The sequence below is a fragment of the Nylanderia fulva genome, unplaced genomic scaffold (genome assembly GCF_048542155.1).
Source record: "Nylanderia fulva isolate GAGA-0341 unplaced genomic scaffold, ASM4854215v1 Scaffold3, whole genome shotgun sequence".
Lineage (NCBI taxonomy): Eukaryota > Metazoa > Arthropoda > Insecta > Hymenoptera > Formicidae > Nylanderia > Nylanderia fulva.
The window spans coordinates 1,988,965-2,011,628 of NW_028190368.1; the positions used below are offsets into that span (position 1 = coordinate 1,988,965).

Sequence of the window (22,664 nt, forward strand, 5' to 3'; positions counted from 1 at the left end):
AAACTCTCTATTCGACCGATCAATGTTCGAGATATATATCGATACGCTAATATCGATATTAAAATGGAAAATTATACCGTTGGCAATAGATTTAAAAAAATGTAGGAAGACAAGCGTTTCATGAAACGCGGAAAAATAATAGTACTTCTCTTGAAATGCACAGAACGCGGTGATAGTAATTGTTTGACATTAATGTGGCGCAGACTTTTCTAAAATGAGTAATTTTCACTCTCCTATGAAGTGTATATCTCCGAACGCAAGGTGAAAATTTTAGATATATTATTGATTTAGGTTAGAACGTGTTCACGTGCGGTTTTTTGTATGAAATACTTGTTAAAATTGCGAATAAATATTATGTTTACAGAGTTTTAACACCCAAGCCACAAGTAGAACAGCTACTGGATTTAAGACAAACGCAAACCAAAGCTCGTAACAGTATCACATGGTTCTTCATCAATGGCGTATTGTTTAGTATTGTAGTATTTGATATGTAAGACTCTTTGTTTCTCTTGAACGATATGAAATGGCAGTAATGCTGATGACACTTTGATTTTGTTTTCAGAGTATACGGTGGACCTGCCTATAAGCCAGTTTACTGGATCGAGTGGTGTTTAGCATCGATATTTGCTCTAAATGCTTTCTATCATATTATACGATATATATGGGCTACCTTAAGCTTGAAGCCAATCTCACTCAGTTCCAAACAAAGGCCACTCTTAGGAGTCACAGAGGATGATCCTCTGTTCAAGACCGAAGTGCCTCAGAAGCAGAAAACTCCAGAGCCAAGCCCCTCGTTGAATTTGTCCTGCATAAATCTTAGTAGACGCACAACGCCTCTTGGATCTTCAGTTCTGAGCGAAATTAGTATGCAAAGTATTTTTCAATCTCTTATCGTTTCTTATATTTTAACATATAAAACAAATTTTTTATATTTATCTTTCTCTTTTTCCAGAGGATTGTTCGTCGTTTCTTAAATATTCTAGTCCTTCCTCTCCCAAATCAGCTATATGCTCTAATGGATTGTTTAAATCCTCAAACATTTCTTCAAACAGTAGCTTAACAAACGAGGATCTTATTCAAGATGAAGACGAATTAGAGAGTTATCTCAAAGAAATTGAACAGCAAAGAAAGTCTGTATTATCCACAAAGGTTGATCAACCTTCCAATCTCTTGAGTTCCTTCTGGTCTCATCCTGCCACTCGAACACCTGGTGAAGTATCACCACTATTAAGAAGATGCGCTTATCAGCTTGCACCTACTATTGGTAAAAATTGAAAATTCATCTTTTATTAAATATTCTTATTTCATCTTCTTTACGCACGATTATTTTAGTATAATATTTATACTATTATTCAGATAAAACAAAAGCAGCTAGTCCTGGTACTGAAGAAGGAAGTTCTCCAAGAGGCACATTTGGAGCATTGGATGTGTGGAGAAAATACAGAATTGATTTAAATAAAGTTAATGAATGGACTGCCAACCTTCGCATGGTAAGCATTATAAATAAGTCAAAGTACACAGTATAAAGAGTAAGAATTATGCTTGATTGAATACTTTGATATGTATTATATATGTATATTAATAATATATGAAATTAATAAAATTATATAAAACATTTTAGTGGATTAGCAAAACAGTTGTCGAACGTGTGGCTTTGGAGATAGACAATATATGCACAGCATTGGTACGTCATGGTTTGAGCGATTCGCAGCCGGGCCACGTGGGGCTTGATAGACTTAGAAAACTCGCGCAAGCACCATTTCTCGTTTCCGCGATTCCTACACTGCCCACATTGGTTCCTTTTTTGGAACTTTCTAACAATCAGGAGTATCTCGTAAAACGAATAAAAATACTCGCGAAGGGAGGCTCCATGAGCGAATTTAAATGGAACAGTGGCGGATCTCACAATGGCAAGGAATGGGATTCCAGTTTGCCAACCGATTCCGCGGTATATAGATTATATTATAAATTTTCTTCAGCTTAAATATATTTCCAAAAATGTCATTAATTTTTTTATGATAACATTCATATATTTCCTGCAGATAATAATGCACTTAATTTCGACTTATATGGACACGCAATTAGAGGCGCCCTTGGATCAGCCGGATGCTAGACCGTTTACGTCGAGATATATGGCCAGATCTGGCATGGAGCTACCGCGAAATAAGGGCCCGATAATAGTTTGCCAATCCGCGAATCCGCCGCACTATAGTTTGGCATTGTCCGGCGACTCTCTCCCGAGCGATTACGAAGAATTACAACGGGTAACTAAAAAAAACTATCATGTGGCTATATATTTTCATCACTAATCAACGTGTTATATTTTTAGGGACGCAATAATTTGTTCCACACGCTTTTACTCTTCTTATACATAGTTAAAACACGAGATCACGGCATGTTGGGACGAGTTAATGCAGGATCATCTGGAATTAATATTCTATGGGTGATAGATGGTTGAGATTAAGCAATTTTTTTTATTTGCTGTGTAATAAAATTGCAAAAAAGAAAGGTAAAAGGATATTGATTATCATAAAAAGATATTGTGTATCATTAGGGCATTTATTTGACTTGTATAACATTTTGATGACTGTAATATTTTATATTTTTTCTATGTATATTATGTCGGTTTAACAATTAATAAAATAAATCTGAAACATTTATACCCAAAAGAAAACAATTGTTTGAATATTTTTTATTCATATACATGACCACATGTAAATAAATTTTGATCCTTGATTATAAACTCTCCAATTATTTGTCATGTTTCACTTCTTTGTAGAAAAATAATCAAGATTAATAATTTTGTCAATGGTTAAGTAATAAAAATATATTTTTTTATATCAAAATAAAAATGAGTATAATCTTAATTAAATTATAATTTTGTAAATTTGCAGATATGATTACACTTTAATCGTATATAAATTTTTTAATGTTTTTTTCATTGCTATACTCGATTAATCATCAAACATATTTGATATAAAAAAGTCGAAAAAGGATCGTGTTTAAACGAGGTTTTATAATTTATTATTCTTTGGGTTATAATGCATTGTAAAATTACAAATAATTTCATCAGCTCGAACCGATATATATATATATATATATATATATGTATATATATATGTACAATAAAAGTTAATACAATAAGTGTTTAGTAACTCTGATATCATAAACCACAATGTAAGATTAGAACAAATACTTTATTCATGCAACAAAATCTTAATAAGAAATGATATCTCACATACATATTAATTATAACAACGTTTATATAATGTATTTATACACGCAATATTACGTTTAATCGCATATTAATTTTACAACTTTTACGCAGACACGAATTATTATTATATGTAAGAGCATGCCATTAAGAGCACATTGCGCATGAAACATATTTATTGCCAAATTTATAATTTCTAGGATTTTTGTATACTTTTGCGAGAACATCCTTCTAAAGACATTCAAGTATTATATATCTTAATGGAAAAAAATTATTGAATTCAGCGATATATAAAATTTATAAGACACTGAGTACTTGGCATATAAGAAATATTTTATTAGGATAAAAGTTTCATGCAAATTGGTTTTATATAAGAGATGGTGTTATAAAATTGCTTAAGATACTTTTTTTCATACAACTAATACTACATGTACCCTGATGAAACAGCATTGATGAAAAAAAGATAGCAAGTACAATAAAGCCAGTTTGAAAAAGAAAGTTTTACAAAGATTTTTAAAAGTAATATATAATATGTATAATTATATAATAATAATATATATATAAAAATTATGTAACGTATGTTACATAAAAGTATATTATTTTATATAATGTATGTTACATAAAAGTATGTTATTTTATGAAACATAATATGTTTTGTCATTCATATTTAAAAAAAATGTTCTATATTTTTTAGAAGAAATATAGAATATCACAAAACACATTATTAGATTTATATATAACTGTTCTTGTGTTTTCAAACAAACTATTGGATATGAATTTTTTATTCGAAAAAAAAAGAAGAAACACATTCTGGAAGAACAAACTAACTGAAAAAGTAGATATCATTATTTAATACATTAAGCTTTAAGTAGCCGTAAAAGCTTGTACTTTCTTATCTCTAATGTGTGTCTCTTAAAAGAAAATCTATCTATATTACATGTACATTTATGACAAAGATCTTGTTCCGTAATGATTTGTCAAATACGTTTACTCTATTCATTTCTGATAATACGCGTTATTATATATGGAAAGGTACATATCTTGGAACTTTCTAGATAAATTACATATACATACATATACATATATATATATATATATATATATATATATATATATATATATACTTTATTAACGCCTTCACCCGTTGCAAAAATAAACTTCGATATAACGTTTTATACATAATTCGAGAAAAATGATTCTCCCTCCCTCTCTATCTCTCTCGAAAATTCTCATCGTATTAATTATCATAGTCATTATTATCATCATATTAACAGTACACATCTAGTACACACGCATATCCCCTCTTATTGAATGCAAGCAAATTCTCATCATAATACACGATCTATCTATGCAACATCGTTTCGTCGTCCATCATCCCTTCCGATTTTCCCGTGCGCGTTGAAAAAAAATGCGGGGAATGAAAACGGAAGGATCAGTTTGTTCATCTCGAAAAAAATGTATGTCTTTTTTTCTTATATATTAATCGAGGGTAGAAGACGATGGCTCGATTAGGAAGTGGTGTATATCTTTGTACCCTCTGGTAGTATCACCTCCTCGCCCACGTCGGTGAGAGTGACGGTGAGCGGCAAAATGAGAGGCATCAGGATTTCCTGCTGCATCATGGCTGGCTGCGCCGGGATAGTTACCGTGGTCGGTTCCTGCCTCGCTATAGCGATTGTCTTGATGCTCTGGGCCTTGACTACCGGTGCCTGGCCGAGGGTGGTCTGATGTAGCCTGACCGGTACCGGCATCTGCTGCGGCTGTTGCTGCACCTGTATCTGCACTTGCTGGGGTTGCTGTTGCTGGGGTTGCTGTTGCTGCTGCGTTTGCTCCGGCTGCTGTATTAGATATTGCGTCCGGGTCTGATTCCGCAGGAGGTTCTGCTTGCAGCGCTTGCTGTGTGCATAGCGGCTGCCGTTGTTGTTGAACTTGCGATCGCAGGTCGGGCATTCGTAAGGTCGCTGGCCCGTGTGAATAAACATGTGCTCTTTCAGCGACTTCAGTCGCCGGAAGTTCTTCGGGCAGCATTTGCAGTGATACTTGGCCTCGCCGGTGTGAGACGTCAGATGATTCGCCAGAGTGTCGGCTCGCGCGAACGCCCGCGAGCAGAACTGACAGATGTACGGCCGTTCCTGGGTGTGCGTGCGCATATGCATCTTTAGGTAGGCGTTGGTGGTGAACGGTCTCGAGCAGACCTCGCACACGTACGGCTTGATACCATTGTGCGCCCGCAAATGGGCTATCAGCGTCGTCGACTGCGTGAAGCTCTTGCTGCAGATCTCGCAGAGGAATCTCTTGGAGCTATCGGTCTCCTTGTTCTTCTTGAAGGTACGATCGTGCTTGGACAAATGATTGTTCAGCTGCTCCTCCTTGATGAAGCGTTTGGTGCAGCGGGTACACTTGTACGGTTTTACCATATTATGCTTGGCCACGTGAATCTTGAGATGTTCCCGACGATAGAACTTCTTCGGACATATGTCGCACAAGTATTTTTTACCTTCATGTACCTGAATATGTCGTAGAAGACCCTTCCTGGAAGTGTATTGTTTGTTGCACTCTGTACATTCGAGGCCGACGATATCGGTTCTCCTCTTCCGGCCGATCTTCTCGTTCGATTTCTTCTCATCCGGTTTCAACTCGATGTCCTTCAAATCTTCCTCCGTTAGAATACCCTCGGTAACGTGTTTAGCCCGGTGTTCTCGCAGAATCTCATTGTTCTCGAAAGTGTCGCCGCAAATATTGCACCTTCTTACCTGATCGGGATTCTTCTCGGAGCACTTGTCATAGTGCGCCTTCAACTTGTCCTTGCGATAAAACTTGATGTTGCAAATGTCGCACTCAAAGTTCGGTTCTTCGTGCAGCAGCTGGTGCCGCAGCAGCGACTTCTTCGTGCTGTAACGTTTCTTGCACGTGGTGCATTCGTGACTGTCCATCGGCCAATCGAGACCGCTCTCAAAGTCCGAGTCATCGTCGTCGTCGTCGTTATCGCCTATCGTCGTCGTCGTCGTCGTTGCCTTCGGCGTTTCCTTCTTCTCCGAAGCGGCCTTCTTCAACTTCTCCGCCGCTTTCTCGTCCTTCACGTGCTGCTCCATGTGCTTGGTCAACGCTTGCTTCGAACTATATCTCTTATTACACGTCGCGCACTCTAAATCCTTCTTACAATTGTACTTCTTTGGTGTAGCGTCGCGTTTACGACGATAATAAGGCCCGTCCAACTTGGCGTCGTAATCAACGGTGTCGTTATCGTCGTCGTAATCCTCCAGACCGTCCTCTGTCTTGATCTTGTCGATGATCTTCTGCGCCGCTTTCGCGGCTACGCGCTTTATACGCTTGTTCGGGTCGTATTCTTGTCCGTGTATAAACGTCTTGTGATTCGTGGTGAGCAGGTGATTTCTCAGAGTGAGTTCATTACCGAAGGTCTTGTTGCACTGAGTGCACTTGTAGGTCTTTACTCGGGCGTGTTGCTCGGCATGTCTGCGCAAAAGATCCTTCCGCGCGAACTGCTGATGACATATCTTGCATTCGAAATTGTTAGTTCCAGAATGCATCGTTTCCATGTGTCTCGACAGGAACTTCTTTCGCGCGAACGCCATCGAACACTTCTGACACTTGAATTCCTTCGCATTTTGTTCGACCAATTCGCCAGATTCATTGCCCTCTCCTTCTTCATCGTTCTTGTTATCTTCGTCATCGTCATTCTCGACGTTCTTGACTATCTGTTTCATGTCTTCTAAATCCTGCTCAGTGAGCACGCCTTCGACCACATGTTTCGTTCGATGATCCCTCAACTGCTCTAGACTGTCGTACTCTTCGTGACACAGGGTGCACTCGAAGCGAAGCTTGCAAAACCCGCTCACGTGCGTGAGTGAGTGCTTTTGCAAGCTTCGCTTCGTATCAAATTTCTCTGAACATTTGTCGCATTCGAATTCTTCAACGCGACTGCGCTTTCTTCTTTTATCCTGCTCATTGTCGCTCGTCGTGGCGTCATCGTTTCCATCGCCTGTATTTGCTCTCTTCGATCGTCTTCTACATTCTCTGTCCGAATTGTTATCATAATTATTATCCTCGAAGTCTAGACTATGCTCATCTTCGTGGAACGAAATTTCGAGCGGCATAGGATCCTCCTTCGCCTCCTCTCGCTCCCGCTCGTGCTGTTTAATATGTTTGGTAAACGAGTTTATGTACAGATACTCTTTACCGCAATAAGGGCACTTGTTGGCTTTTTTTCCAGATGGTGGACTCTTCGTGGGGGTAACGTTGGTCTGCGACTTCTGCGGCTTCTCCGGCGTTTTCTTTAAGGAGAGTGCTTTCCTCACTTCTTCATGAGAGTGCATGTGCTCCTTCAGAACGTTCTTCGACAGGAACTGTTTATCACACAGATAACACATAAAAAAGATCTTCTCTACCTTATCCGCTTGTGCTTTTTTCAATCGAGAACTAAGATTCAGATTTTCGAAATAATTCTCCTCGTCGGAATCCCGTTCAGCAAACGTTCGACGAGCTAATCTACGTTTACTTCTTCTGGTTTCATTTTGAGGAGTATCTTGTATTCCCACCATCGGCTCATTATCAGTTGTAGACATTTCTTCATTGAAAGATTTCTTCTTGTCAGTTCTTTCAGTTTGATTTTGCTCAGATTGATTCTCTTGAATTTGCTCTGCTTGAGTCTCTAGAATTTGTTCCATTTGAGTCTCTTGAATTTGCTCCATTTGAATCTCTTGAATTTGCTCCATTTGAGTCTCTTGAATTTGCTCCACTTGAGTCTCTTCAATTTGCTCCATTTGATTCTCTTGAATTTGTTCAGTCTGATCTTCTTGAATCTGTTCAGCTTGATTTTCTTGAATTTGCTCAACTTGATTCTCTTGATTTAATTCAGATAATGTTTCTTGGCATTCTGCTATACTTTGTTCAACTTGTGTATCCATCTGTATCCTTTCCTGTAAAGGAAATTGTTCAGTCGGCAACACACACTGTTGCTGCACAATGTAATCGTGTTCCTCTGTTGGAATCGACTCCATATAACTGGAAGTGATACTTTCGTTCATGCAAAATTTTTGATTCCTAGATTCTTTAATAGTGCTTGACATATCATTATCCTCTGTTTCAACTAATTCTTGCTGCGAATCTTCTGCAATACTTTGACCATCTTCTTGCGTAATTTCTTGCGAATGATCCTGTTCTGGATCTAAACAAATTCAATATATTACAAGAAAATTCGACAAGCTATAAATTATTCTCATTATTAAAACAATATACATTCTTTTTGAATTTCTTTAAAATATCATTGATTGATTATCAATCATATTTTACTCACCCTGTTGTATTTCTTCCGGATTAGTCAATTTTTCGTGTTCCAAGATCATAAATTGTTCTTTCAAAAAGTTCTTCTCAACGTCTGACTCTTCTGGCAAAACTGCGACAGTAGATTCATAATCAGTGTTGACATTTATTTCCTCTATGTCATTCCTTTCGGTGTCCAAGTGTATCTCGACCTCATTGAGGAACAACTCCTCCTTTATCATTCCCCCGACATACCTGTCCCTGAGGACGCTGTCGGCCTGTTCCACTTGTAATTTAAATTCATACGCCGACTCCAGTTTGTCGGCGCACATGCAGCACACTTGTGCTGGTAAACCGTCACCTGGTAACATCTGATGAATATACATTATTTAGTATACTTATGATGACGTATATTTTTTAAGAGAAAATAAAAGACAAATTTGAAAATTTTAGGACTGCTTCAATATGTTTCCAAATCAGTTTGCGAGCAAAAAAAATAATTCTCTGACTATCAGAAGTCTATGTTCTTATTCTTCTAGCTTAAAACTGATTCGATTATGTTGAAACAAACTCTTGGTTTCTTAAATAGGTGCCGGATAAGACGTACCGTTGTTTTTATATAAATTTTCACATTAAAACTACAATATTAGACAGTGAAACGCAAAATAAAAAAATAAAGGACACAATTTTTTAAATAAAGGATAAAATTAAATTTTTGGAAAAATGATTAAATCTAAAGGTAGCTACTTGAAATAAAGGATTATCTTCTAAATAAAGGACGGATGGTCACTGTAGGTACACTTTAAAAAGCTATTTACGTGTAGAAAAAAAAAATCAAATTACACCAATTAAGTATGCACAAGATGCAAGGTTATGCACTCTTTGACAAGATACGACTTGCGCTCGGTGAAGAGGATAACGAGGAGGTGGAATCCCGGCCGATCGAAGATTGGTAGGAGATTCCAGGGGAAAAGTGACAATAATATCGAAATTTGCGTCGGTGTCTAACCTCGAAAAGTCTATAGCTAACCTTAACGTTGGTGAAGCTCATCGCTTTCATGGAGAGGGACGCGACCTCGCTCTCGGCGAAGAGGTCGCGCATCATCAGGTTGTCCAGCAGGCACACGCGGCATATTTTCATCGCGGACCCGATCGCGTCCTCGCTCTGCGGCGGACCCGACGTATTTATTTCCACGGCGTCCATGTTTTGTTTGGTGGACTGACTTGGAACAACTCGGAGCAACTTGCGAATTGGACTGCCTGGGACGTCTCTGTCTCTCTCTCTCTCTCTCTCTCTCCCTCTCTTTTTAGTCCGTTCACCTTGTCTCACCTGTCACTAATAATTTATGCCGCACATATGCAGAATATTCTATAATTTTTTTTCTACATCTTCCTATATTTTTCTTCAAGATCTCTTGTTCACTCTTTGGCTCTTCATGTTCGTTCTTCCAAGCGAATTTCATTGAACGTGATAGATTTGCAGGGGGGCGGAGGAGATTGTCGGGAAGTGCAAGAAAAATGTTTCTAGTTTTCTCGTATAGCTGAATTTTTTAAATAATTTGTTGCATTTTTAATAAAAGAAATGTCTATTTTTAAGATTTTCTGGAAAAAAAAAACGCGGAACAAATTTTAATAATCTTGTAATAGTTTCTATTATTCCGTTTGTAATTTACGACACGTAAGATGCATTCCACTTGACATTGCGGATGCTTTGAATCGTTTTATAGAATGAGAAATCACAGTAGTGATTTAAAAAAATTATTTTATTAAATTTTTTAAATTTATATATTTAATAATTGCATGATTATTTTAATTAAATAATATGTATATATTTATCGTAATGTTGAAACTAATTTAAATAATCATTCAATTATATACAATCATATACAATCTTTTATAAACATTTTTAGTTAAAAAAGTTTAACAAAATAAAAATTATTTCTAAATTGTTTACTTGTTCGACTGTACATTTGATTATAATTAATGTCCAATGCTAGACTATCATGTCTCCTGATTTGAATAAGGGATTAGAATATAAACATTTTTATCTTTTATTGTTTCAAACACACTTAAATTTTCACATAAAATTTCACATTTTGAATAAAATTCAACATTTATACAATTCAAATTTTAATTTTATTAGATTTATCATATACTGGAATGTAAAATTGATATTATATAACATTCACTTTATCATATTTAATACATGTATCAATATTTATCATATTTTAATTACATATAACTGCAACCTTTAAATACTGTTTTTTATAATTGATAACAATTATACACTAAATGTTTATTTAATAATAGAGATTCATGTATGAAATAATTTCCTCTTTTTAAATCTCGTGTTTTTCTGATGTTGATTTTTCAATCTTATTGCTTGAAAGTTGAACACTGTTAAGCTTTTGACAGGTTTCCATGATTACAGATGCATCACCACCACCAGATATAGTAGAATCACCCACCTTCTCCGTTATTGTACATTTATTTGGACCTTTTTTTGCTTCTTCTTTAATAATTCCAGATAATTTTTCTCCGGTGGTATTAGAAATGACTTCTTCTTTATTTGCACTTTCAGAAGATACATTCTGTACTTTTAAGGATTTGCAAGATGTAAACGTTGCATGTTTTGATGTAAACGACAAAGTCATCTTCTCTAAGATAGCTGAAAATAATTTCTAATGTAATCATAATTCCAATCAATATAAATTTCTTCAAGTACACAGTACCTGTTAAATCCATGCTCTCTTCAGATATATCAATGTTTAAAGTTTGAACTTTAAAACTATCTCTACTAAAAAGATGTTGTCTAACACTAGACAGATTCCTAAGAGATACGTCGCTTTTGACAACTGGTTCTGTTACATTTTTATTTTTATGCAGCGTGTTATACATAATGGAATGCTCGCTGCGCAAAGTACGACCGCTTTTTATATAAGGTATCAAATGTGACAAATCTGATGGTTTTTGCATTCCGACGCTATTTGCTGGTTGAATAGACACTTGTGATTTATGCGCTTTTACTAAAACATAAATAAAACTTGATATATAATCTTTATGTTGATATTAACTAAACAAAATATACAGAACATATGTATATAAAATATTTGTAAGTTCTCACAAACCTGTATAGGGTGTTCTAATATAAGCTATACAATTTTCATCGCGTGGTAAACCATAAATTGTAGATGGGAAATTGATAGTTTTTGAAATAATACCTGCAATATAAAAAATTATTTTTAATAGTAGATTTATATAAGTAAAGTGTTTGTTTACTACAAAACGTTATTTGAACAAAATTATTTATCATACCATGGCTGGAATCTCCTTGAGTTCTTACAGATTTTTCATGTAATGTACTATTCATGATCATAGTTAGAGCAGGCTGTAATCTTTGAACAACATTCAATATTAATTCACACCGTTTTATCACCCGCAATTGCTGAGGCTCTGTTGCATTTTCAATCAGGAGAGTCTTGGCAGCTTTATTGGCCTCAAATATAGCTATAATAAAGAAATGTGTACGTCTATATCGCTGTACATATCTGGCCAAATTATGAGAGTCTAAAAAATAATGTAACGTATCGTAATTACCTGCTTTCAATTCCCTTGTCATCATTATTGTATGACGATCAATATTTTCAGTCCCAATGTCATTTACAATCGTTGTCACTTGGCTAGATAAAGCTGAAGCACGTTGAACAATACCTTGCACCTGAGATTGCGTTACCGGCTGTCTATTATCTAAACAATCCGAGATTGCTGTTATACGTTCTTGAAGACTGTCCATGACTATCTGAGAAAGAATATATTCAAGTATTATATTCAAGTTCTCTAAAAATATAATTCTTCATAATAAATTGGATATTTACTTCGCAAAAGGCAGCTGAATTTATAATGAGGTTTACAACATTTTGAAACTTGGTCATCTCTCGTTGCCACTGGTAAGTCAACAGTTTGACGTTGGAACGCATTTCTTTATTATCTGGATGTAAGTAGAAGGAAGTTATTGCAGAAATCAATTCCGTCTCTAAGGATTCGAATCCGGCGAGGCAATTACGAATTTTATTATTACCTGAAATCAATAAATTTATACTAAAATAATTGTAGTAATTTAAAGATTTTATTTGATAAAGAAAAATGACTGACGATTCATGTCCTTGCAACACGCGATAGCAAATATTCCTATTTGCACAGTTTGGTCAAAAAGTTGATCAAAATCTTCTATAAGATTTTTCAGATCATTCATAGATCTTGTTTTTGCGCTTAATGAATTTCCGCACGTCATAACGAGCTTTCTCAAAGCCGCATAAGGATTGCTGAATACTTCCATCGCGAGTGTTAATACTGCTATATTGACTTTACGTTCTAAACGATAAAGAGAATCGGTCAAAGTGTGCATAAATAAGTTATTTAATGCCGGATCTGGTGTTTCCGATAATAATTGCTGCTTCAATTTCTCATATTCCAATACTATAGACTGACATGATCCGGTTATGGCTTTAAAATTGTATAGCTGGCACACTTGAGTAATTGCCATAGCATGAGAAAAAACATCTTCCAGCCTCGACCATAGTTCTCCACATTCAGATAATTGCTCCTGATGCGTTTTGTTTGACATTTCTAATAGAATGTCTAATGCTAAATCCATTCTACAAAGTGTACCATAATATCAGACTCAGTTAAATACAATTACAAAGTATTAAAAATATTTTTTTTACTTATAGACGAAATGATTGTCCTTCTCGAAAGCTTCCTCTTCCAGTGACGGATTTGATCCATTCAATAAGTTTAAGATCATTTCACAACAAGTACACAATCTTTCACAGATATACTTCTTGCAAGCCTGTATATACATGTTTCAAATGTACATGTAGAAACAATTTAAATAGAATCAAATATTAAATATATATATATATATATATATATATAATTTATTACATAGATTGGTGCATTTAATCGATGCTGCTCCTGAGCCAATTGTACTAGCATCTCAAACGTTGTGCACAGTTGAGAGGAATATAAAGCTAGCTTTTCTGACAAAAAAGTAGATACCAAACTTCTTCTGTATTTTTGTAATGGTTCAAATAGCTCCAATATCGAAGTACCAAGTTCCTTTAAAGAAGCAAAGATTTTATATTGAAAGAATATTAAAAATATATTAAAAGAATTTAATTCAGTTCGAATTTATTTCATCAATTGTTACCTTTATATTCTGAAGATCCTCAATCTCATTTGCTATGCTCATTTCTCGAACATAATCCAGACAATCTTGGAGCCTTTGCTTCAACGGCAAACATTCTAAATCCTCTAAAGCTCGCAAGGCTAATGTGAAATTATTAAGTAATAATTCTGTCGTATTTTTATTAATATCATTGCTCTTAAGAGCTTCAATCTGAAAAAAGTAATAAATAATTTAAACTTTAATAAACAATACAATGTAAAATGTTAAGATTCTTTTGCTACTTACAAGCCTGTCAATATCCTTCAACAGAGAAACATATTTTGAATTTGTCCCTGCATCATTACACTTTGCTTCTTCATTGTCACAATTATCATTACTTGCTAAATTCGTAAATCTCTGAATTAAGGAATACAGATACTCAAAGATTGTTGATTTTGTAAGCAAAATTTCTGATGAATTAACAGAAACGTTGGTTAGCAATGAATGCAGTATGCTCATCTAAAAAGAACAAAATCATTTTAGCTTTTATTCTCATTTTTAATAACGAGGCATTAATATTAAAATTTCGCAAAATTATTTAACTTGATAATAAATCTAGAAAATGCTGAACATTTTTTCCACATCATTAATACGTCATAATGTAGTCTTAATGAATATATATTAATTATTAAACATATGAAGAAATATTAATTTTAATCACCTGCTGTTGCAGAGGTTCCAGCAGCTCTCTCATCCGCTTGGTCTTCAGATCCATTATCAGATATTTTATATCTCACAATACATATTTCTGTTTATAGTTCTCCATGAAACTTCAAAATTCATATATTTCAACGGCGGATGTAAATAAACTGAATTTAGTAACTAACTAGACATGGCAACCAACACGTCGCATGAAGCAGGTTCTATATCTTCGACTTATCGAACCTAACCTTTCTAGTATTCCAAATTTGAACCTAAACTAACCTTCAATCCGTTTAAAAAAAGGGTATCATGCGAATGCTGTTGTGTCGATGACTTTTTTTCTTTTCTCGTGCGGACGATTTCCATTCCAAGATATATAGATATTTCGTTTTGAATTCCTTCTTCGTGAAACATGTTTTCCAGAGGCCAGAAAGGCGAAACGGAAATTAACGTAAATCTGGACGAGCCGCTGACCGATGACTCGTACACAAAAGTGGTGATCGAACTCATGAAATACATTTTGTATCAAAAACAACAGATACCGTTCGCCTACGAAGCCTTAGCCAAGTATCAGACTAATGTGAAGGCGACAGATAAAAACGTGGCCTCTTTCAAAACCTTGTCGAATATGCTGAAGAACGTCTCGGATCATTTAGCTTCGCAATTCTTTCTCAAGAATTGCGACGTCAAGGAAATTGCTATATTGTTTGGCTCCACGATATTTTCCTCGAAGCTCTGCATCGCGATAGAACTCCCTTCGTATATTCTCAACAGCAGACAGCATAAAGAGTATCAACATTCTTCGAGGAAACCGCTTTTAAAACTCATAAGGTCAATAGGAATAAGAGAACATAATAATTATTCACTGTATACAATTATAAACAATTGCGATAATAATTTACATTTGTTTGATTTGATTGCGTACAGGTCCCTGTTGGAGTGCAGCGAGTTTCAAGAAGCCATGGGTACTCCCTTAAATATGACAAATGTGTTCGTTATGTTGAAGAAGAACGATGACAATTCAGTATCAGACTTCTTCTTACCTAAACCGCAATATAAGCTACCGGTGCAAACTGCAACTTGCTTCAGAATCAAACTGTGCCAGAGCGATCAAGTCAATGTGCAGTGTAATTGTGCATCGCTTGTTCAAATATATCATGATTCGTATATGCAGTTAGAAAAGAAGCTTGAAGACAATGTGCAATATACTCAATATAATAGTTCTACTGAATCTTTGTATCGGTGGTATCAGTCAAAACAAATTGTGAAGGGATTTAAATTCTGTTCATGACCATAATTTCATAATGTAATAATTAATAGTGGAATTAATTTTTTTTTGCACACGTTAGATAATTTTTTACTTAAAATTATTATATAGCAATATCATAAATAATTTGAAAGTCTGATGAAAACAGTATTAAAGCACATATTAATGCATTTAATAGTAAACTTATTGCTACATGCAGTGACATTGCAATGACTTGAATATGACTTGACAAAAACGTTGAGGTCATGATGGAAATTTCTATCCGCGCTATCAGAAAGAGCTGATACGATGTTTTTATTCATATCAACACAACAAGATAACTCTTATTGCATGGTTGGCTTATGTAATTAAGAAATTTGATCGCAAAATTATGCAATAATTAGACATTTTATTGATCATTATACATATATTATACAATAAGATAAAAATTACGTTATTAATTATTTATTTTGCAAGGAATATGAATTTTTATATAATTACTTTGACATTTTATATCGTATACATAAAAATATAATGTTAAATATTTTTACCTTAAGTTGTATTGTTATTAATTATTACTCGGCATAATTATATTATACTAATCTAAGATATAAAATAAAACATCTTGCAAAGCATACATGAAGATTATAAAAATTTATAGTTTTAAGATCATCATGAATCTGCATAATACAGAGATAATCCCTACCGAGGACCACCTCTAGAGAGTGGGATAATGCATTATTTAATATTCGGTATGAGACGCGAGATTTACTCTGGACGTTGAAAGGAAGATTCTTACATCTTGTATAAGAAGTGTTAAACTTTTACATCGCACAAATGGCCAGCTTGAAGTTTTTAACGTCAGAGCAGAAGCTATTCTGGAAAGAAAATGGTTTCATCAAGTTGACAAACATATATACTACAAAGGAAGTAAATGAAATATCAGACGCCTATAATGAATTATTCGAGAGAAAACAGCGTGAAAAACTTGGCTTGGAAGCTAGTTGGGTCGGAAACGATATGAAGAAATTAGCTGGGGGTGCCGATTATACCGTAAGTGAAATATATAAAGTGTATATAACAGTTATATATTTTTATATTCTACGAAATAAATATCGTTTATCATAAAATTAAATGCATAAACTGTTAAAAACAAATTTATGGTATATATATATATATATATATATATATATATATTATTGTTATAAAATTATCATATATATTATAATATATATAATTATTGTATATGATATATTATGTATTATATATATTATTATAACTTATATTATATATATATATAGTATAAATTATATTCTAAATAAATTGTTATATATAGGTAAAATCTATTCACAATCTGCAAATGCACAATGCGGTTTTTACTCGGGCAATCACACATCCGAATTTATTGGACGCCCTTGAGGATATCATGGACACCGAGGATATTATGCTTCATCACACCAAAGCGCACGTGAAACCACCGGAGAAGGGAGCGCCTTATTTGATGCATCAGGACTATCACTATTTTCCTCACAAGAAGCACACCATGCTGGCCGTATTCCTGCACCTGGACGACACGACGCCGGAGAACGGTGGGTTAGCGGTATATCCGGGCAGCCACAAACTGGGACCTTTGGAGGATTTCGGAGTGCACGACGAGGGTAGGGCTGAAACATTCCATTACGCCAATCCTGAGAAGTATCCCTTGGCGAAAGCTGAGCCGGTGCCGGCTAAAAAAGGCGACATCATCGTCTTCTCTTACCTGCTGCTTCACGGCTCGTACTTAAATCTATCCGACAGGAGCCGACGTATGTTCCTTATACAAATAAGAGCCGCCGATGACGAGCCGATCGAGGATGTGCACAAATCTCCCTGTCAAGGCCTGATGCTTCGTGGGAATAATCTTTACCGGGATGGAACATTTGAAAATAGATACCTGCATTAATCCGATATATAAAAATTACGAGCTAAGTTACTAAGCGAATATATTTACTCTACTTTTAAGCCTTTTGTAGTAATCAAATTATAAAGTATACATGATTGAGTTGTTTTTTTATGAATGATACATTGCATTGTGATTCTTATTTCATTAATGTTAATTAATATAAGCTGTATTCTCTTTCTGTTTTTCTCGAGCTTCATCTTGAAAATTCCAAGTTCGAATTTTTTAATATTGGAGGTTTATATATTAATAATAAACTGTTAAAAAGAGAGATGCGCGAGAATTATATTATAAATTATATATGTCTCTAATGTGTCAAAAGATGTTGTGTATATATATTCATCAAGAGTGTAAACAACATAATCAACATAAGACATTCTCTTTGAAAGAAATTCCAATATAAGTAGAGCAATTAATAGAGATTGATTAACATAATTAAAAGTTGTATTTAATTATAACTTTTATAAGCTGAAAAAGATACTAGAAACAAAGTTAAAAAGAAGATATAAGAGATAATTCTTTGTGGAACTATAGAAATACAAATACATCAATCTTCGTTTTAACTCGTTGTTAATTTTAATAATATATTAATCTTTAAACTTTTGCTTTCGAAGTTATCCTAGAATTTTTCCGAAATATTAATTTTCCATCTCATTCGCGCAACTGACCAAAGCTCGTCCGAGAAGAAGGCGCATCGATACAAATCACGCGCGAGTTTTCATCTCGCGTCGAGAAGCGGGAATCCGAATTTGTGGAACGAGCGGAACGAGATTTGACATAAATCGAGAACACAAATCCGTGCGGTAAACCATGACATTTCCGACACGCTAAAAATCCCTAAAAAAATGCAAAAAGATCTGTCAAAACGAAATGACGCGAAACAAGAGGAGCAACAAAATAACAAGATCCGATCGATTCTGAAAAGCATCGGTCCTCGAAGGTCGAAAAACACGGTCGGGGCGTGGGGGAGGGGGAGAATCGAGTTTCTCTCGAACGAGAAACGGGAGAAGAGAAAAGGGGAACGCGCGGAACGCGGACGGCCATCGCCAGTGTTGTCGACACGAGAAGGGTCGACACCACTGTCGACTCGCCAAGGAGGCCAAGAGTTCTCCTTCGCTTTTTTTTTAATCGTCCCGCGGACGGGCGAGGAATCACGCGGAAGACGGACGCGCGTGCCCTAGCGTCCTCGCTGAATGCCATCGGGATCCGGAGGCCGGTGACAGACGCGCGGGCTGCACGCCGAACGAAACACATGTGTGCTCGCTGTCCACTCTCTCTATCCGCGATCGCTGCTGCTGCTGCTGCTGCTGCTGCTAGGTGCCGTACGTAGGTGTCCGGTGCGTCTTCCTCGGGAGGCCGCGATTCCTGGACGACGACGTCGTCGTCGGTGGACGCGCGCCTCGACGAAGTAGCAGCGGAGACAGGAAGGCAGGGTGTATGTATGTGTGTGTATGCGTGCGTGGGTGGGTGGGTGTCTGCCACATTCGTGCACCGCCGGATTTCACCGCCGACTCTTCGTCGCGATCGAACTGACTCCGATCGTCCGGATATCGCCCGGGCGTCGAGCCAGTTTCCCGATCCGAGGCGCAGGTGCACGTTGTATCTTTCCTACGGGTGAAAAAATAATATGTCGCCCCGCTGTCTCCGGAGCGCTGCTGCCGAGATCCCGACGTGGTGACAACTGGACCGTTCCCCGGGGTGATCCGACGAGCCCGAGTGCTTTCGAGGACCTCGCCAGCGAATAAATACAGGCACGGTTGGTTTATTTACGACCGAGTAAAACTCAATCGCGGCCCTCTGTCAGCCATCATGTCGCTCGCTCCGAGTTTGTAATACTGTGTGTTTCGTGTATTTATTTCTCATTTCTCGCCTAAATAACATGAATATCGATTACTTGTCAATGATACGTGTGCCTCGGACTTTGCAAATTACAATTATCTCCTTCTTGTAGGAAGAGGAAGAAAAAAAAGGAACTGGGAACATGAGAACGTTTCTTGTCGAATCCGAGTACTGCGACGTTTTATGCACGTGGGTTTGATTCTTCGAGTCAGGTGACTCAACTGGAGACAGACGAGTCCTGTCACACCTCATCGTATCGTATGGATACCCTGACAAGTTAAAGTATGAGAAGCCCAAGTGGAGGAAAATGGATACCGGTAAAGTATCAGCATGCGTGAAAAGTCAGCAGAATGTCATGCTCACGCAGCTCACGTGAGGGGCACGACAGAAATGTGCTCGCGTGATCCGTCAACATTGCACCCAACCCTTGCCAAGGCAAATGGTAAAAATTCAAGTCCCCAGCCGGCTCATCACACGGAAGCACGCATCGATAACAGCCTGCCGACCCCGGGAGGTCGCTTGAAATTCTTCAAAGATGGAAAGTTTATCTTGGAACTGTCTCATCGCAGGGATGGAGAGAAAACTACGTGGTTTCCCGTGCCAAAGAAAACTTTTTGGCCACCTGCTAGCACTATACCGAATCGGCAGGAGAGCTCTACTTCCCTTAGTGGTGAGTCGTATACAACATTTTTTTATTTATTATTTAATTTGCGATAAAGCTTTTCCATTTTAATTTTCACCGTCGTATAAAAATATAAGTGTTGTAATAAATTTTCAGTTTCCGATGACAATTCGTCGGTTCAGTCCAGTCCTTGGCAGAGAGATCACTGCTGGAAACAGACCCATCCCCGACGCAGGATAACAACGGAATTTAATTTTTACTATCGCCGAAATCCGAAGACTCGCCTATGCACGCATCCTCGTTTAATAGCAAAAAAACGCAGACGCCCGTTAGATCCTACGATTGCGAGTCTCGTTCCGGAATCAACGGCGCCTTATCCGACAAAGTCATCTCGAAAATTGAACGGCACGTCATCGTCGGGCAAGGTTCTGGGTCTGATCATCGATAAACTGTCGCGTCTGGATCCTAATGTCGTCTCGCCTCGCAAACGTATACTCCGAGAGATGGAAAGAGTTTCGCTGGAGGATCAGGCGTCCAAGAGGCGAGCTACTCCGCAACCGGTTTGCGCGACAAGCGCGCCGCCGACTCCCTCCGCGAAACAGCTGTCGTCGTACAGTATAACGAGTATCCTGGCGGAGAACAAACCGAGTCCCGAGTCCCCAGGCTTCTTGAGAACGTTACTGAAGCCAGACGACCGGCAACCTGTAAAATACTCATTGACTAACACTTATCCGAGGGTACGAATCGATCCCTACACCGGGTCCAGCAATACATCCGTTCATCATCCGCTCTATGGATTGCCGATGTTGCCCGGACCGTATAGAGCGGCGCCTCTATGGATGGCACCTCACTATCCGTCTCCCGTCCACTATCCGCCTCCTATGCAATTGTACGCACCGCCGCTTACTCATCCATCATCTCCACATTATAAAGACTACAGGGAACAAACTCTCACACCTCCTTCAGGTATGCATTATATTTTATTTTTTATTTTACTTTAATATTATATATTATATAATTATTATATTATATATAAATGTTAAAAATCGAATAGGATAAGACGAGTTGACGAGTTATTTCTCATCCGCAGATATGCCTCTGAATCTGTCGAAGCATGCGGGTTGAATCTCAGGATCCCAATAGAGTTGGTGCCTTATCGATGGATGAAACACTATGCAAACACTGCCCGTGCAACGACAATGCGATATATTAGTATTTTTTTATTCATACAACAATAGTATCTTTTTAGTAAGTAGAGATATGATGAGAAGATCCAGATAGTTGGATTCTGGGAGAGCTGTACTTGTATATACAAATGCATAAATTGTCGATGGCGGCATAGGTATTTTATATTAATATTGCAAGATTTTAAAAAGAGAGGAAAATTACACGAAAGTGTGGTATAGTATACAAGAAAAAAAATATGGGGAAAAATGCCACTCTAGGTGTGTGTATACGTTACACATGTTTTTATTATACGTGATTTGTGAATGAAGAAGAAAAGAAAAAGAAAAAAAGAATCGGCGCGCGAATTTTTATTATTTTTATTATTTATGACGAATCGTAAATCTATATATTGTCAATATGAAAATGTATTAGCGACTGGACGATGCGCTAGTGATATTGCATTCATATATTTTATTATTTTTTTTTGTTTTCGACGTTACTATTCATATTTTATATATTGCGACGAAGAGAATGAAAGATGCACAAACAAATCATACACACACACACACACACACGAATACACATCCCTGTGCATCTCATTTATGCATTTTCCCGTTATTCTTATAATGTTACTGTCATTATAACCATTAATAAGAATGGTATATTATCTATCTTATATAAAAGAATCGATAAGAAAGACATAGGATTATGTACAGAACAGATTATTATATCGCCTCTATATCTAGCGTATTAATTATTCTTAAAAAAATAGAAACGCATAATAAAAATTTAGGCTCTAATAGAATATCCACACAACAGTATACAGTTATTTATATGATATTAATGCAGAGACAACATACAAAATTACTTTAGTAAAGACCGTGGGGTGTGCCTTACAAGTAATTATCGAAATTCCATGAAATTAAATTATAAACATTCTTATGGATATGTATTATAAAAAAAGGCACTATTATTATATGTATATAATAAATATATCTTTGTGTTACGTACATATATATTATATATATATATATATTTGCATCGAATTGACGTTCATTTTTTTACTCTATTTATTATTTAGTCAGAGGCATTTAACGAAAAAAGAAGGCAAGCTCGCACAGGTTCTACAAATGAGTAATTTTAATTATTCGACTTACGCATTCTTTATAGCGACTCGAACGAAAATTGGAAAAAAGTATGTGATTGCGCAATTAGAGCAATTGTATAGAAAAGAGAGACTAATTTCGTATAAATATAAATATTTCATATACTATTTATTATTAGTTCTCACCATGTTATTTCACTTACCATATCAGCTCTCTATTCTCTTTTTTAGCAGTAATTTTACACGTTTATTCGCTACCTGCATATATACGAAATCATTTTCTTGTAATATTGAATAAATCTATCCTTTCAATTATTTATTTATTACGGTAAATACCGCAATAATTACTTTTAAAAAATCCTAAACAACTCGTTTCATTTTTT

At 36.3% G+C, this 22,664-nt stretch overlaps 6 protein-coding genes across 9 annotated transcripts; 4 read left to right on the forward strand and 2 right to left on the reverse strand.

The window, feature by feature from the left end:
• The first annotated feature begins 67 nt into the window (after positions 1–67).
• Positions 68–2,655, forward strand: LOC114946677 (transmembrane protein 209). 2 transcript variants are annotated; one of them, XM_029323321.2, is made up of 8 exons: positions 68–261; positions 365–490; positions 563–873; positions 953–1,264; positions 1,357–1,490; positions 1,622–1,948; positions 2,043–2,264; positions 2,330–2,655. In XM_029323321.2, exons 1-8 carry the CDS (start codon positions 215–217, stop codon positions 2,456–2,458), a joined length of 1,608 nt encoding a protein of 535 aa, XP_029179154.1. In that variant the 5' UTR covers positions 68–214; the 3' UTR covers positions 2,459–2,655. The 2 variants fall into 2 exon arrangements, with proteins under 2 accessions (XP_029179154.1, XP_029179164.1); XM_029323331.2 differs by having other exon boundaries at positions 563–864; positions 2,330–2,654.
• Positions 2,656–3,178: 523 nt separating this feature from the next.
• On the reverse strand, positions 3,179–9,968 carry LOC114946701 (uncharacterized). The gene is made up of 3 exons (XM_029323351.2): positions 9,525–9,968; positions 8,529–8,865; positions 3,179–8,399 (listed from the first exon to the last, which is right to left on the reverse strand). The coding sequence occupies exons 1-3, from the start codon at positions 9,696–9,698 to the stop codon at positions 4,723–4,725; spliced, it is 4,188 nt and encodes a 1,395-aa protein (XP_029179184.1). The 5' UTR covers positions 9,699–9,968; the 3' UTR covers positions 3,179–4,722.
• A 461-nt stretch (positions 9,969–10,429) lies between these two features.
• On the reverse strand, positions 10,430–15,702 carry Spt (Spitting Image). Of its 2 annotated transcripts, XM_029323363.2 has the most exons (13): positions 14,646–15,702; positions 14,383–14,491; positions 13,968–14,180; positions 13,704–13,892; positions 13,439–13,612; positions 13,219–13,343; positions 12,647–13,149; positions 12,370–12,572; positions 12,092–12,293; positions 11,810–12,001; positions 11,623–11,715; positions 11,227–11,520; positions 10,430–11,162 (listed from the first exon to the last, which is right to left on the reverse strand). In XM_029323363.2, exons 2-13 carry the CDS (start codon positions 14,434–14,436, stop codon positions 10,834–10,836), a joined length of 2,571 nt encoding a protein of 856 aa, XP_029179196.1. In that variant the 5' UTR covers positions 14,437–14,491; positions 14,646–15,702; the 3' UTR covers positions 10,430–10,833. The 2 variants fall into 2 exon arrangements, with proteins under 2 accessions (XP_029179196.1, XP_029179189.1); XM_029323356.2 differs by having other exon boundaries at positions 14,383–15,702.
• On the forward strand, positions 14,591–16,244 carry LOC114946723 (MAD2L1-binding protein). The gene is made up of 2 exons (XM_029323372.2): positions 14,591–15,194; positions 15,291–16,244. Exons 1-2 carry the CDS (start codon positions 14,776–14,778, stop codon positions 15,652–15,654), a joined length of 783 nt encoding a protein of 260 aa, XP_029179205.1. The 5' UTR covers positions 14,591–14,775; the 3' UTR covers positions 15,655–16,244.
• A 61-nt stretch (positions 16,245–16,305) lies between these two features.
• Positions 16,306–17,671, forward strand: LOC114946741 (uncharacterized). Its single transcript, XM_029323395.2, has 2 exons — positions 16,306–16,662; positions 16,946–17,671. The coding sequence occupies exons 1-2, from the start codon at positions 16,447–16,449 to the stop codon at positions 17,549–17,551; spliced, it is 822 nt and encodes a 273-aa protein (XP_029179228.1). The 5' UTR covers positions 16,306–16,446; the 3' UTR covers positions 17,552–17,671.
• An 897-nt stretch (positions 17,672–18,568) lies between these two features.
• On the forward strand, positions 18,569–22,449 carry H (transcriptional corepressor hairless). Of its 2 annotated transcripts, none has more exons than XM_029323384.2 (4): positions 18,569–19,304; positions 19,500–20,057; positions 20,166–20,975; positions 21,100–22,449. In XM_029323384.2, exons 2-4 carry the CDS (start codon positions 19,718–19,720, stop codon positions 21,132–21,134), a joined length of 1,185 nt encoding a protein of 394 aa, XP_029179217.1. In that variant the 5' UTR covers positions 18,569–19,304; positions 19,500–19,717; the 3' UTR covers positions 21,135–22,449. The 2 variants fall into 2 exon arrangements, with proteins under 2 accessions (XP_029179217.1, XP_085340312.1); XM_085484186.1 differs by having other exon boundaries at positions 18,569–19,299.
• Positions 22,450–22,664: the final 215 nt, after the last annotated feature.